Genomic DNA, 17500 nt, shown 5'->3' with positions numbered 1-17500 from the left:
TATGTGTGTGTGTGCTCGAGAGGTAAGAGAAATCCATCAATACCAAAAATAGCCATTATTTTTAGATATTTTCAGAGCAGAGTATGGTAATAGACTAATAAACCTTTTGAATAAAACATTTAGTTTTCCTTGCATGTAAAATGAGGATATATTTTAAAGATTATATTGAATATCATGTTAACGTATCATCAAGTAAAGTGCAGGCAAAATATGGTGATAGTTGTCATAAAGTTGAACTGGGTTTAACTCAGTTGTCTTGACTGAAATACAAAATTTGTTTTTATTTTAGTTCCAATAATAGATAGTAATGACAAATGATTACACAGTTCTAAAAGCAATCTAGAATATGTGCCTTTATACTAAAGATATATTTCACTAGTATTTGATTTTTTATAGTTATTTAATATCACTATGATTTTCAGGTTGACATTCGAGAAGATGAAGAACAAGGACTCAAGCTTTCAGAAATTGTCGAGCTTTTAGTTGCTGCTGGTTACTTTAGGGCTCGAATTAAGGGTCTCTCTCCCTTTGATAAAGTATGTATTTCTCTTATACCATATTGTATTATCTTTGATTGGAATATGAATATATATATATATATATATATATATATATATATATATATATATATATATATATATATATATATATAAAATATCTATATCTACAAAATATGTTTGTCATTCATATAAGATAAAATGGCTATATGATATATTCTTTTCATTTTTCTTTCTTACCTAATCTATCCCTTCCAACCTGTGCCTGTTGTTATCATGGTTCGGCATAGGATAGGGGGATTGAAGCCCAATGTAGGGGATTGCCCCTACCTTGGACCTCAGCCCTCACCTCACCTAATTTTGAATGGTATTTTCTTGTCCCCCTTTCCTTTTCCTTCTCTTCTTTAATCCCTTCTTCTACCCACTCCCTAAGGCGTGAGAGCCATGAAAGGCTGGCTTTGTGTCCATCCTGAATGGCCTCTGGGAGCCATAGGCATGGTATTCCCTTGGTCTTGCCCTTACTCTTTATGAGGACCATGAGGGGTACACTGTTTCTCTTCCCCACATATCTCAGGTCAATAATGAAGATTTAGTATTCTTATTAGGAGCGTTAAGGCCTCTTCATCAACTAGTCTATCTAAATTTTAGTTCTCTCTTTTTCCAACCCCTGCCTCTCCTTTGATCACAGCTCTGACCTCCGATAGTAATACCCCTTCCACTTCATCTCCTGTACAGTGTTCCTCTCCCTTTCTCAGACATATAGATGCAAATGGAGTACCTGCTGTACTCCATTTGCTCTCCCCATTTTATCCTTTTCACGACAATACTATCCTATAGCACTCTACAAGCCTTTGATATCCAACACATTTTATTCTAATCATTAATTAACTTTTACTCTTTTCACCACAATGCTTTATCATAGTGCTAAATGACCTTTGTAGTCTAGCACATTTATTTGTTTTAACCATTAACCATTACCCAGTCTGATTATAGGAAACTGCATCTACCAATATTCTTCACAGGTAGTAGGTGGTCTAACATGGTGCATTGAAACTTGCAACTTTGATGTGGATGTTGATCTACTATTCAGTGAGAATCTTACTATTGGTCAGAAAATGTAAGTTAAAAATTATTTAGTGTGTATATATTTGCATAAACAATGCCTTACATACCTTATTTCTCATTATCCAATAATATTAATGTATTAATTCATTTTTATCCACACACGCGCACACACACACATACACGCACACACACACGCACACACACGCGCACACACACGCGCACACACACGCGCACACACACGCGCACACACACGCGCACACACACACGCACACACACGCGCACACACACGCGCACACACACGCACACACACACACACGCACACACACACACACACACACACACACACACACACACACACACACACACACACACACACACACACACACACACACACACACACACACACACACACACACACACACACACACACGTGTTAATATGTTCTGAAGCAAAACAAAACATGTACTGAACATATGGCTATTTCACAGAGCTCTGACTGAAAGAATCGTCAGAGTTGTGCAATCTATGAAATGTCCGCATCAGCTTGAACCTCACCAGATTCAGGGTCTTGATGCCATACACATCTTTCCAGTCATACAGGTTAGTAGTATTGTAGAGGAAAAAAACAGGGTAAACTTCTCGAGATGTTGTTTTTAATATTTTGTAAAAGTATTAGAATTTTTCATAAATATAGTCAGGAAAAGAAGGTAATACCACAGTCATTGTGAGGACTTCAATCTGTACAAGCAGTAATTCTACCATGAAAAAACTGAAAGTACAATTCAGATATTCAGAAGGCAACTGCTGGTGAGTGGTCAGTTCATTTAAATGTATAAGAAGATAATGAATGCCAGTAGTTGTCTATTTTAGAACATGTGTTGAATATTATTTTGAGAACACACGAGTATACTGTGCCTCGTGAGATTATGTATGATTCTTTTTTTTTCTTTTTTTTTCAGTGGCTTGTAAAAAAAGCTTTGGAAACCAGAGAGGAATTTGTTGATGAAACAAGGAACTTTACAGACTTCCTGTTTCACTCTTACTATTCCACACCACAACAAGAGAAAATCAAGGAAGCATGGCCAACTGTGTCCAAGACCATATCGGAAGTACAGGTTTGCTTTGTAGCCAAGTTTTGTATGGTCTCTAGTTTCCCAACTTTCAGATTCCCTGCTTTATTATGTAGTTAATACTTATAAGCAATGCTATGATGTAAAGCTTATAGCATTTTCAATATAAATGTATAAATAGATGTATAAAGATACACACACACACACACACACACACACACACACACACACACACACACACACACACACACACACACACACACACAGACACACACACACACAGACACACAGACACACACACACACAGACACACACAGACACACACACACACACACACACACACACACACACACACACACACACACACACACACACACACACACACACACACACACACACACGCACACACGCACACACGCACACACACACACACACACACACACACACACACACACACACACACACACACACACACACACACACACACACACACACACACACACACACACACACACACACACACACACACACACACACACACACACACACACACACACACACACACACACACACACACACACACACACACACACACACACACACACACACACACACACACACACACATACACACACACACATATATATACATGTGTGTGTGTTTGTGTGTATATAACAATTATTAGAATATTCTGGTTTCAGCTCTTCTTTACTTCTTTTCACTTCTTTTCACTTCTTTTCTTCTTCATGATACTTGTTACTTAACCCAATGTCACCGGGAAAATGCTGTGCTCATTTTAGAATTTTTTAATAAATGACTCTTCATATAGATGGCTACCATTATCAATGGTGTTATTTTTGTTATAGACATTGTAATTACTATAATGTTATTGACATTAGTAACAGCAGTGTAAGATAACAATTTTTTTGCAAATCAAGGAAAAGGGTAAACAGGTGAGACAAGTAGGTCTCATAATTGGCTCATTGGTGACTAAGTACAAGTAAAACTCATAGTGGGCATAGCATGTACATACATGCCATGCCCGTTGGCTTTGGGTTAATAGTTTACTTTATTAGTGTTTTTTCCTAATTAAGTTTCTCAGTAGAGTAAGACATTTCCTTCATGTCTATGTTGTGAAGAGCAGGTTCATATAGTCATACTGTGACATTTTATACACGTTTATGAGCTTTTGGACTTCTTTCAGGGATCATATGGACCCAAGAGAAGATGGAGAAGGAAAACCTCAACACCACAGGAGTCAGAAAGCCAGCGTATCCAGACAACATTGCTAGAATATGGACAGCTGAGTTACATGGGTATAAAGGTGATGTGCCCAGATATTGGAGTATGAGCTTATGGCATTATTAAATCAAAGTAAAGTAAAAAGAATTGACAGTCAGTTCAGTTTACCTTTAATAAATTTAGGTGACAACAATCTTTACTGTTATAAAGAATGCATGATGATACATTTTATATTCAAGTGTAACCATCTGGTGATCTGAATTACCAGCCTTCCCAATTGTATCTACAGTGCAAAGCAGTGTCCCTCAATTCCTTGACTCATCTAGTATATCTGTAGGTCAGTAACTAAAATTATTCTCATCATATAATAGACATGTAATATTTTGCCTCTTTTTTGTCAACAGAAAACACCTAATCAGGATGAACCAGATGCTAATACTGAGGTAAAGTTGATGGGTCACCAGTGTTTGAATAGCAAGTTTGTGTTGTTTTATTTAATATACATTTGCAACAATTTTTCTGTCATATCCAGTTTCTGTCAATTTTTAAAATTAAAAAGGCCATGACCAAAACAGTGAATAGTTGCCAGAGGTAGAACTGTAATATGAGTATTATGTTATACTAGGTTCTGAACTGTTAACACTTTTATAGACATTTCAAAGCATACCCAGCAAGTGAGGTCATTGCTTTGACTGTTAGTCTAATTTGTGTCATATAAATAATTCTAATTATCTGCAATTCACTTATATCAAGGGAAATGCAGTACTCCTATGTCTTTAATGTTTTTAAGAAATTAGGGACTGGATTTGTTTTGAATATATTGCAACCAGTGAGTGCCTTGTTGTAAACTGGAAAGATTAATACATCTTATTAATGCTCTGAGTGTTTGTTTGAAGTGTTAAGCGTAGTGTCATATTAAAAGCATGTGTTTTGTGTCTAATCCATATAACATCAGATGGCAGAAGTTGAGCAACTGATGCAGTCAATGGATGTTGCTGATGTTGCTGAGGTAAGAATAGCTTTTTCTTATTTTACTGTAGTGTTAAGTTTAAGTGGAAGAACAATCTTGGGGGGAAAGTCAGTTCATTGAAAAGTTAGATTCATCATGGTAGTCAAACAAATTCAGAATTTTGTTTGGAAAAAGAAGAAAGTTGAGAATTGGTATTAAATACTTAACAAGCAGATTATAGAGTAAAATTGGTTTTAAGTACATAATTTCTGTCAAAGAAGTAGAATACAGGGATAAAATAGAGTAATGGAAGTGAGATAACTTTAACAGTTTTGTAAAGAAATGAGGATTAATGCAAAACAATAAGATTGTGATAAACTTGGTGCTTGGTAATGTAAATAATAATTCTTGATAATCAAGATCACAACATCAAAATAAGTAGTTTTGGTTATTTCGAGTTTAGATTCATAATATTGATTTTTTCTTCTCTTGAGCATTACAAGAGGAAATATTTTGATTGGAAATTCATTTTCAGGGTAAACTAAGTGCACAGTATGTAGGAAGCATTGTCAGCACTCGTGTGAATGAGATTGCAGCCACTTCAAAGCACTACTCAGAACTCCAGCAGCAGATATCTGTAAGTTTTACTGTGTTTAATTGGCTGTGAATGTTTTGAATGAATTCCCTTCATCAAAGGGAAGATAGATCTGAGTCTAGTTGATAAAATTCAACAGTTGCAATATTTTGTTTATTTTGTGAAATAATGATCACACACACACACACACACACACACACACACACACACACACACACACACACACACACACACACACACACACACACACACACACACACACACACACACTCACACACTCACACACACACACACACACACACACACACACACACACACACACACACACACACACACACACACACACACTCACACACACACACACACACACACACACACACACACACACACACACACACACACACACACACAGACACACACACACACACACACACACACACACACACACACACACACACACACACACACACACACACACACACACACACACACACACACTCACACACTCACACACACACACACACACACACACACACATATACATGTATACATATATATACATATATATACATATATACATATATACATATATACATATATACATATATACATATATACATATATACATATATACATATATACATATATACATATATACATATATATATATATATATATATATATATATATATATATATATACATACTTATATATATATATATATATATATATATATATATATATATGTTGTAAAATAATCAGACATATGCAACATAGTCACTGAAAAGTGGATTTGATATTAAGAAAATCAGACAAGAAATGGTCTTTTGTGAAGACTAATATTGAGTGTGTTAAGACTTGCCGAGTGAATCATTTATAAATCACTGTGCATTCATAAATTCTTACCTGTCTGACTGACCTTGTTATTTTTAACTGTATTAAGTCTTTGGATGTAAGGATTTTTTTTTTACAGGCATGTTATCAAAAGCTAAATCCAAGTCTTTGGTATTCAAATTGATACATCATTTTTTCTTTTCTTTTATTCCTTTCACAAAAAGATTGCTTAGAGATGGTAACCACTGTGTCAATAGAAACTGACATATTTTTTTCTTTCTCTTTCTCTTTCTTTTTCTTTTTCTCTCTCTTTTTTTTTTTTTTTTTTAATACATCGTGGGATTCTGTTATTAGGAGGAGATCCTAGGGGACAGTGCCTCTTCCCATGCCCGCTTGGTTGCAACTTTGGAAAAACAGCGTACAGCTTTATCCAAACAATTAGCAGAACAACAAAAGAAGGAAAAGTCTGAACAACAGAAGTTAGAGGAATTAAAGGCCAAATTGCAGGATGTGAAACAGACCAGAGCAGGATTAGAACAAGAGATACAAGAACTAGGCATAGTCGACACCAAGGAAAACAACAAGTATGATTTCAGTTATCCTGTGTACCCCTTATACATTTTAGAGTGAGGTTGAGGTAGTATCTTTCATTTTGGAAAGTACCAGTAAAATAATGTTTCATGGTAATAAATCTCAGAGAAGAGAATGAGAAGACATAAATCAGTTGTGGCTTTAACATATCAATTGATTTATATATATTCACAAATATGATGATTTGGGATCTACCCTGGAAAAGCTATATTTAAACAATTTATTCCCATTTACACTTGATACAGTATTGCTAGCTCCTGATGATTTTTCCCATTTTTCCAGGCTATTGGAACAACTCTCAAAGCTGGTAGCAGAGAATGAGGCAGTAAGGAAGAAAGAGGCTGAGTATAAGGATGGATGTCGAAAAGAGTCAGAGAAGCTGAAGAAGGAAATCAGGTTGGTTTAGTATAATTAAAGAATCAGAGTTATTTTCAAAGTTCTACATAGGAAGCAAAAATCATAGAAAATCAGTAAGAGCAGGCATTTAGTAGTTTAGGTGAACCTTCAAATAGCGGATTTGCTTCTAGGTTGCAATGTCCTAGCTAAGTGACAGAATGTATTATTTAAGTTTATTGAAAAGATTGTGCATTACAAGCCTTGAAAAAAAACCTAAATGCGTTTTACTGATTTCAAAAACTCGTGTAATTTATTTATGGAAGGTTTTAATTTCAACGAATCTGAAAAATAGAGAAAAAAATATCCATTAATATTTCATCTCCTAAATTTAGGGGAGGTGACATTGGTTCATGATTCATTTAAAGATTGTCTGCCACAAGAGTAAATCAATGCAAAATTATAAATGATTTTTCACTTCCAAGCTTAACTGCAGGTGCCTTTGCTCAAGTAAAGCAGATAATCATAAAGTAAATACTCATATCTTGTTCAAGAAGTGCATATTGAGGATGAATAAAACACATCATTTGATAGCAAGTGAATATAAGAGGGATGAAATACACAGTATTGATGTCAGATATGTTCATAAGTGAAGTTATTCATCTCAAGATTCAAAATAAACTTTTCAGTGATCTACAAACAAGATTAAAAGAAATTGATGTAGGAGATGAAATTACCGAAAGATACACAGCAGAAAAGGAGAAGTATTCCAAGATGAGACGACAACTGGCTAAAAAGACCAGGCAGGTGGAAGCAATGAAACGTGTTATAGATGATGTTCCTGGCCGGGCAGAGCTGTCACAGTATCAGAGACGCTTCATTGAACTCTACAATCAAGGTAAATTTTTCCGTGTTGTCATATTGGTACATCTCAATATAATTTTTTTTTAGTATATCAACATTTATAGAGTATTTGCTTAAACTGAGAGAATTATTATTATATATATTTACTTCACATTTCAGTGGCCTGAGCATAATATTTGTCTTTTTCTTTTTTACTTCTTTATTTTGCACTGAATGTAAAGAATGTTAAATCTGCCAAAAATTAGTAAACCTTAAATGCAATTAGAAATGAAATTTTCTTTTAATTCTGCTTTTCAGTTGCTGCCACACATAGAGAAACTCAACAGTTCTACAATATGTACAACACCCTGGCGGACACAAAGAATTATATGGATAAGGAGCTTTCTCTTCTCAACTCAATATTAGATAACATGGCAATGTAAGTACTATATATGCCCATTTCTGTAATCCTTGCTTTTCTGGATTATGTAATAGGCGTAATTTTTATGAATCCCGTAGCTAGGAAAGACATAAAATCTTGGATCTGAGTATATGTTATATAATGTTACCCATTCCCTAAAATAGTTTTATGAAATGGACTTATCTTTATGTCTTCAATCCCAGTGCACTCAGTAATTCTGCCAATATGGATGAGTACCTTCAGCAACTAGATACAATAGTGGAGGGTATACATCAGAACAGATTAAAGGTGAGTATATTTTTTATGGCTTTGTATATATATTCTTCTCTATTTTTATTTTATTTTTTATCAGTTTTGTCCACAATACTAATTACTTTTACCACACTGTTTTGGATTAATTGTTATCACTGTCATATGTATCTGCACTACTATTATTGATTCATAAAGTTTCTATATACAAAATATACACAAAATATATTACATCCCAGCTCCAGAAAAGGCAGGCAGAAGAAAGATCACATCGCAACAAGCTGAGTGATGAATTAGCACGTCTCCAGGAGCTCAGCCGTCATTATGCAAAAACAGTACATCAGCTCGGACAAGAAATAAAGAAAAATGAAGTTCTGCATCAAAAACTTATCCAGAAAAAAGAGTAGGGGATACGTAGATGATGCTCACCCCCTTCCATCTTACTGAAAATATATAGCCCTGTTTGTAGTGCTCTTCATGCACAAGATTTTCATTATGAAGAAAATGATTTGATTCTTGAATTCGTTTTGAATTAGATATAGGACATTGTAGTACAATAAGCATACGTAATTTGTATGCTTAGTGTACCTGTCTTACCCAATATCATAGTATAATTTATTTAAAACAAATCATATTTTGAGAGGTGTTGAATTTTTCTGTTATTTAAAAATATTGTGATTTTGCATTCCACAAATCTATATGTTGCATTTGGTTTCATGTCTGTTATAGGGTTATAGAATGAACATTTTAATTTTGACTGTAATAAATAGAAATAGAAAAATATCTATCATGGACCTGCAAGACTTGATTTCAGAAAACATGCACAGTAATGTCATGGGAGAAACCCTAAAACCCAAGACTAATGTATATATGCTGTGATTGTGATCTTGTAGTAATTTCATTGCTAACAAACTTGTTATGTTTTTACAACGAATCTACAGACAGTCTTCATATTCTGTCTATATGCAGTTACAGATGCAGATATAAAAACAACAATAATTTGATATTGATACATATTTAAGTTTATGTATATGTATGTATATCTTGTATTGTATGAAAAAGTATTTATGTATAAAATGATAGAATATCTCTGAAAGAAAATATTTTTCAAAAAAATCTTGTATGTTTTACATCTTATAGGTACTTCTAGAAGGAACATTCTGAATGGTTAAACACTCTACTGTGTTGATACTGTGGTAGAAAAACCCACAATGTAAAACTAGATTTACTGAAAGTGAGACTAAAGTTTCGAAATCCACCTGGATTCCACCCTCAGGTCTGAATAGGAAAGGGAGAGGAGGAAGTATAAAAGAGAGAGAGGAGAGACAAAGCGGTAATATGGGGCAGGTGAGGACAGACGACATGACCTAGTGGGTACCAGAACCTGAGGATGGAATCCAGGTGGATTTTGAAACTGTAGTCTCACTTTCAATAAATCTAGTTTTACATTGTGGGTTTTTCTACCTGTTATGGACTGTAATTTTGTGAGGCTTATGTAAAAAATGGGCATCATGCTAGAATCCAGTATAATTCCTATACACTCCTCAATTTTCAGGGTATCAAGAGAGTGTAAGAAAACATTAGCCCTATTATAATACTTATGATCTTAGTATGCGCAGGTACTACAGAGAACATAATTTTTAGAAAACGGAAAGAATTGTAATCCTTTATTGTAGGCATAGTCCAGTTCTCATTCTAATAACAAGCTGATCATGAATGAATATTTAAAAGAAATCTTTGATTATTTATATTGTTCATAGCAAGTAGTAATATCAGATTTCCATGATATGATTATCATAAAAAAATACAAATCTAACTGAACCTAAAAAATCTAGCTATTGAAGTCTCTGGGGACAGGAGACCCAAGTACATTATCAATATTTAATTTAGCCCATGATTATATTCATCAATTGAATTTGTGAATTGTTTTTCTGTACAAATGGATTAAGGGGCATCTGTATCTGTGACTACTGTTACCCGCAGTAAAATAGTAAAAAAATACAAAAAAAATTGTTTTCAGACTCATGGTGGTGGTTTGGTTTGCGAAGTTCTAGCGTCGCCCGGGCCTTCTAAATATGGCCCGGCCTGTGTCAGCTTTTTACGGCTGTCTCATTGAGTTGTCTGACACTCGGTGCTTACCGTGGCGGCTGGATTGCCAGCAGGCGCTCCTGCCGCCATGGTGTAAGCATTTCGCTTAGCCTCTTTACCAGCACGGCGGCTGTTGTGTACACATATCTTCCATATGATAAACCATCTGTAGGATGCATTGTCCAGGGTTCCAACAAGTGCCACAACCTCTGCCTGCTAGAATGATCCAGTCTTTGTTCTTGATTAATTCAAGCCCATCTCTGAGTCTTAATATAAAATGGATAAGGTCATAAGAAACCTGGTACCCACTAGGTCATGTCACCTAAATACAGAAATTTGGTCAAAGAAGTTTAGGTAAAAAGATTCATAGAAAATGGGTGGGTATGTCCATTGCCTGGCAGTGTCACTGTATTCAGCAAAGTGACATTCCACTCAGTATCTGGTTTTGCTCTAATCATTTCTCTTAATATTTCTGTCCATCAATCATTGACCCTTATTTCACCATTTTTCGTTCTTCGGGGTTTTGCATTCTTTTTAATTAGTTTTTGTGGACACACAACTCTATTACCATTTCTCTTATTTTCTTTATCTAACTTATTTAATTGTTTTATACCATGCCATTTGCAAAGCTAATGAGAGGTTGCCACAGCAGATCATCTGTCACCACCTTACCCTGTCCTGTGCAACTCCCTGTGTCACACCAACCACCTTCATGTTTCCTAAACCAATTAGATAAATTTCCTCCTTGGCTGTTTTCTCTTTTTCCAGGTCCATCCTCTTCCAGTGTACTAGTAGATCATATCTGATCTACTTGTCCATCAAGCTATTAGCATCATTTCAAACAAGAAAAGGCAGTGCCAAACCTTATGCAATCCACCTCCACCTGGACCACACCTGTCTTTCCTACTGCACACTTACCACTGTTCCTTTGTTTCCATGTAAATCCTACACCATCCACCCTCCATAAAATCTAATCACTCTTTGTCCTTAACCCCTCTCTCTTCTATCAATCCCTATGCTGCCCCATTTACTTTCCCTCTTTCTAACCCTTCCCTTACCATACTACCTCATAATACCATGATCATTGAAATCTAAGACATTCCATTCTAATAAATAACTCCTTTAAATCTCTTTCACCACAATACTTTTCCATAGTGCTATATGACCTTTGATATCTAGCACATCCTGCACCATCCTCAACACCTTTTTTCTTCCAACTCCCAGAGTTGTGCTACAACATGTCTTTAAACCTTTTTTCCTAAATATAAAAGTAAAGTGCATCTTCCTGTGGCTTCCTCTATACATCATCAGCAGCCCTACTTCCATTTCTCTTTCCCGTTACTCCATGTTGTGCCTGATCAACTTCATATTTCTTCTTTCAGCTGCTCTCTGAAAGAATCACTACAATAGATTATTCGTCTCTACTTCACCCTGTCGCCTGTATCTTCTGCCACATACACCATCTGCATGTCCCCTCACCATGTACATAAACCTCCCTGAACACAAAACACGTCAATGTCTTTACACAATTAAAATTTAAACAAAAGAAACAAAATAAAATGTTTTATTTTGTTTCTACTGTGGCAATGTTATCATCATAACCTCTCTCTTTAGGTCTTCCTCTTTTTTTTTCCAGTCTGATGGCTGTATCTTAACATGCACCTCCCAATATACTTCCATTACTCCTCTGCATATCCATTTTTGATCCTGTCACCAGAAAAAGAATTTTAATACCCTTAACTCTGCCATCCCATCTATGCACATCATTTTTAAAGATCACAAACATTTCCCAAGCAACCTCTCCCATAAAAGAAAACTAAATTATTTGGCTAAAAACACCATAGCAGCCTCTCCTAGACAACTTCGTGCTTCCACTGCAATTATCTGAACCAGCCACCTTCCACTCTTCATATTCATAGCTGCCCTTACTTCATCTTTACTATGCCACTAACCCCACATCATCAAACACCCTCTCCCTCATTTTCTTCAATCACCAGCTTCTCAAGGTACTCGCATCCACCTTCTGAGTGCCTTCTTTCTTTACCAGCACATTTCCATCTACATTCTGTAATATCTAACTTACTGCAAATTCTTCCAACTGTATCTCTTTTTTGGCTACCCAACATAAATGATTTTCTAAATTCATAGTGAAGATCTTTTCTTATAGTTTGCCAAACTTATTTTTCTTAGCCTTCATTACCTCTCCTTTCTTTTGGCAGATCCTTGTACTCTTGCCCACTTTTTTACTTTTCTTAGGCTGTTCAAATAACTTCCTTTACAAATTACTTTCATCTTATAATATCCTAAACCTCCTTATTCGACCACCAGTTCCCCTCTTGTTTACTCTTTGCTTTTTAGAAGTTAGAACAAGTACCATCCAAGTTGTCTCTCTTATTACTTCTGTAGTAGCTGCCACTTCACCAGCAGTATTACCATCACTTAGAATTTCCCACAAGTCTTCTTTATTCACTTTCCACCAAGCCATGGTTTAACCCCACTCTATCTCCCCTTCACATATAAAATCAGTCCACAGCCCACCAATTGTGTGTAGCTATGTCTCTCCTATTACCAATCTTCAATCTCGTTTAGGTAACATTTACTCCATGTGACATAATCAACCCATGTGCATCTTCTTCCAGTTTTAAACCTAAAACTGTGCTTCTTAATATACAAATTCACCAGAAGCATTTCCAACAGTTTCTGGAAAATCCACCAACATCTTTTCTTCCATATGCTATGCCTTGATATCGTACCGTAATTAACCCATTATCTCATCACTTTCATTCCCCTTACCAACAGGTATGCCCATAGAAGTATTTTCTTTTACATTACGAATCATTCTATCAACCCGTGCATCCAGCAAACCCCAAGTCTTTCTCATCCATCTTACTTCCACTGATGGCGTTCATTATGACCCATTTAACAACCAGCCTCTCACTCATCAATCAACCAGACACTCATCACTTCTCTTCCTTTAGTAATATCTCCTCACACTTTGCCCAGTAGTAAAACAATATGAACCGAATTCAAATACTCCTGAACGTGTTCTTCTTCTATTTGGCCTTCCGTACACAAGTTCTATCTATCTTTCTTCTCTCCATCATATCAGCCAGCTCTCTCATTACCAATCATGCTGTTAATATTCTCTCCACACTTTTTATCGCTGCTTCCGTAAGTGCCTCGCCCCTCCCTTTTGCTTTCATCCAGCAGTTAACTTTTGTTTTTCTTTTCTTTTTTGCATGTACCATGCTTGTCAACGCTACTGTTATTGGGAATAGGTAAGCCGGCGCTTTGGTAATCTGACACGGATATCCAGCTTGTGACCCAAACTAGCTTGGCGAGCGAAGTGAACGCAATCAGTTTCTTGGGCGCTGCGATCCCTCTCCCTTCCCCCTGACAAGCTTTTTGAAAAAAAAAAAAACTACTTTAGAAGGATTATTAAGGTACGATCAGAGCTACAAAGGTGTAATTTAGGCCCCTGCTTGGTAAAGATACTAAGAGTGCACTGGTTTACAAAATTGCAGTGGCTGGCTTTGCAAAGCTTCTGCTAATACTGCCCTGATATTCTTTCACTTCCCATTTTCCAGTCTCTCTATTCTATCACTTTCCCTCTACAATTAGTTACTCATTTAGATATACTTTAATAGTCGGCTCTCTCTAATGGTGTTTGTATGTATGTATATGTGTGTGTGTGTGTGTGTGTGTGTGTGTGTGTGTGTGTGTGTGTGTGTGTGTGTGTGTGTGTGTGTGTGTGTGTGTGTGTGTGTGTGTGTGTCCATCATCCCCAGGGAGTAGCCGTAGCCATAGCCATCTCCAGTAGACTTCAACCCTCGATAGTTGAGGTCACTCCAGTCGATGAGCGTATTATGGTATTGAGACTGAAGCTTTCATTTGGCTTCATGTCTCTTACTGCTGTATACGCTCCCACGGATGTATATAAACTTGAGGTGAAAGAGATGTTTTACGCCAAATTTGCATCTGTGACAGACAGATGTCCTCGGCGAGATATTCGTATTGTTCTTGGCGACTTCAGCGGTATCCGGCTGCGAGCTGGCTACGAGATGTCTGTCGGTCCTCATGGCTCAGGAGCTGATGCTGGCAGCGAGAATAGCCTCCTTTTCCGTGACTTTGCTAGGTCCCAGAAATTAAGGATTTCTGGCTCCTGGTATCAGCGTTCTGACCCGCATCGTTGGACTTGGTACAGCGGCACGGGTTGTGTGTTAGCAGAGGATCCTCCAGAACTGCAGGGTGTATCGAAGCGCCGAGTTTTGTGGAACTGATCATAGATTAGTTGTGGTTACTCTCCGGGTCCACTTTAGAACCCCCCGTCGCCCAAATGAACACCCTAGGTTGTTTCATTTGGACAGATTGAGGGAGGACGAGTGTGCCCGGGGATTTGCCGAGGCTATCTCTGGTCGTCTCACAGCACTCGAGGGCCTGACAGACCCTGTTCTTATGTGGGATACCTTCAAGCGTGAAACGCTTGATGCAGCTCAGGAATCCATTGGTGAACGCCCAAGAGCAAGAAAGAATTCCATCTCGCAGGAGACACTGGAAGCCACAGATGCTTGTCGTGCGGCTCGATTGTCAGGGGATCGCAATTGCACCGTTTTCTGGTGCGCAGGACTAGGTCACTGTTGAGAAGGGATAAGGAACAGTTTATCAGTAATCTTGCAGAGGAGGTCGAAAGCCATTTCTTAGTAAGTGACCTTCGTCCTGCCTACCAAGCCCTGAGAAAGCTGAACTCCAAGCCCTCCTCACAGACGACTGCAGTCAGCTCAGCAAGAGGCCAGATAATCTCAGATCCTGATGGGGTGCGTGTGCTTTGGGCTGAGTATTTTGAGCAGTTGTATAAGGTTGATCCACCATCAGTTAACATGGATGCGGGTAATTTTGAGATTCCTCTGCCAGACCCACCCGTCAGCGAGGATCCACCCTCCCTGACTGAAGTCAGGGGGGGGGGGGGGCGATCTCCAAGCTGAAGAGTGGTAAAGCAGCAGGTGTTTGTGGCATCCCGCTGAATTGTTAAAGGCTGGTGGAGAACCTATGGCAAGGGGCTTGCATGCAGTCCTGTCTGGCATCTGGCAGACTGGTACCTTTCCCCCTGACCTGCTGAGGGGTGTGATCATCCCTCTCTGGAAGGGGACTGCAGCAATCACCGAGGCATTACACTACTCAGTGTACCAGGCAAGGTACTCGCGCACATCTTACTGAGACGTATCAGAGACCACCTGTTGAGGCACCAAAGGCCGGAGCAATCTGGATTCACTCCTGGTAAGTCCACAATAGACCGCATCCTGGCGCTTCGAGTCATTGTAGAGCGTCGTCGTGAGTTCGGACGTGGGCTGCTCGTAGCCTACATCGACCTCAAGAAGGCGTTTGACACGGTGCATCGCGAATCACTCTGGGAGATCCTGAAGCTAAGAGGAATTCCAACAAGGATTATAGGACTAATAGCAAACCTGTATACAGGCACTGAAAGTGCTGTAAAGTGTGGTGTTTCCCTGTTAGTTCAGGTGTGAGGCAAGGCTGTGTTCTTGCACCAACACTTTTCAACACTTGCATGGATTGGATACTAAGTAGAGCTACTGTCCAAAGTCACTGTCGAGCAACTCTGGGCAATATCAAGGTTACAGACCTTGACTTTGCTGATGATGTTGCCGTTCTCTCTGAATCTCTGGAAACCCTAGTGGCGGCTCTTGATGTATTTAGCAATGAAGCAAAGCCCCTGGGGCTAGAGGTCTCCTGGACCAAGACCAAGATCCAGGATTTTGGGGGCCTACTAGGAGACCTTGTGCAGTCGGTACGTGCTTGCAGTGAAAACATCGAAGTCACAGAGATCTTTATATACCTCGGTAGTGCAATTCACGACTCTGGGCTGTCAGACCAGGAAGTCAGTAGACGGATTGGCCTGGCAGCAGGGGTCATGAAATCTCTCGACAAGAGTATTTGGAGATGCCGGTACCTGTGCAGAAGGCCCTGATACTGCCAGTTTTACTCTATGGTAGTGAAACTTGGACACTATCTTGTGCTCTGGAATCTCTTCTTGATGCCTTTTGTAACAGATCCCTGCGCCGGATCATGGGGTACAGTTAGCGGGACCATGTGTCCAACCAACAGCTGCACCGTGAGACCGGTACAGGACCTGTTACTTGCACAATCCGTGATCGCCAACTCAGGCTATATGGCCACTTGGCTCTATTCCCGCAGGATGATCCTGCCCATCAGGTTGTCTCTGTCCGAGACAACCCTAGGTGGAGGAGGCCTGTGGGACGACAGAGAAGGTCGTGGCTTGGACAGATCAATCAAACTAGAGACGGGCCGGGCCCCTTCCTGGCGGCTCGCCATGAGGGACCTTCGTAGGTGGAAACGAAAGGTGGATGCGGCTATGCGCCCCTGCCGGCGTTAGCCCCAATAATGATGATGATGATATGTGTGTATGTGTGTGTGTGTGTGTGTGTGTGTGTGTGTGTGTGTGTGTGTGTGTATATATATATATATATATATATGACTGCTGCGATGGTCCAATTCACTATTATTCTCGTGGTCCCGAGTTCAGTCCCCGTCGCGGTGGTCGTAAACTGACTGCTGGCTCGAGCCCGAGAAAACGACATATCGCCTTGGGAAGTCAAACGCAGGTGTCGTAGGGGAACTCCCTACTCGCCGTGGCACGAGTATTAGCACGCCGAACCACGGTTGATTAGGAAGGGCATCCAATCAGGC

General features: G+C 38.6%; 1 protein-coding gene across 1 annotated transcript in view; it reads left to right on the top strand.

The window, feature by feature from the left end:
* The window catches only part of LOC125043586 (coiled-coil domain-containing protein 93-like), an 11399-nt gene extending 709 nt beyond the window's left edge, over positions 1-10690 (top strand). Inside the window, exons 2-15 of the mRNA XM_047639796.1 lie at positions 423-536; positions 1520-1614; positions 2051-2162; positions 2522-2677; positions 3837-3956; positions 4279-4317; positions 4830-4883; positions 5359-5460; positions 6607-6836; positions 7126-7239; positions 7866-8074; positions 8338-8458; positions 8644-8728; positions 8929-10690. Coding sequence (XP_047495752.1) covers positions 423-536; positions 1520-1614; positions 2051-2162; positions 2522-2677; positions 3837-3956; positions 4279-4317; positions 4830-4883; positions 5359-5460; positions 6607-6836; positions 7126-7239; positions 7866-8074; positions 8338-8458; positions 8644-8728; positions 8929-9096 — 1719 coding nt within the window. The 3' untranslated portion in view covers positions 9097-10690. The remainder of the gene's footprint in view (positions 1-422; positions 537-1519; positions 1615-2050; positions 2163-2521; positions 2678-3836; positions 3957-4278; positions 4318-4829; positions 4884-5358; positions 5461-6606; positions 6837-7125; positions 7240-7865; positions 8075-8337; positions 8459-8643; positions 8729-8928) is intronic.
* The last annotated feature ends 6810 nt before the right edge of the window (positions 10691-17500 follow it).

This window comes from Penaeus chinensis, chromosome 34, assembly GCF_019202785.1.
Source record: "Penaeus chinensis breed Huanghai No. 1 chromosome 34, ASM1920278v2, whole genome shotgun sequence".
Classification (NCBI taxonomy): domain Eukaryota; kingdom Metazoa; phylum Arthropoda; class Malacostraca; order Decapoda; family Penaeidae; genus Penaeus; species Penaeus chinensis.
This window is presented reverse-complemented; position numbering and strand designations above follow the sequence as displayed.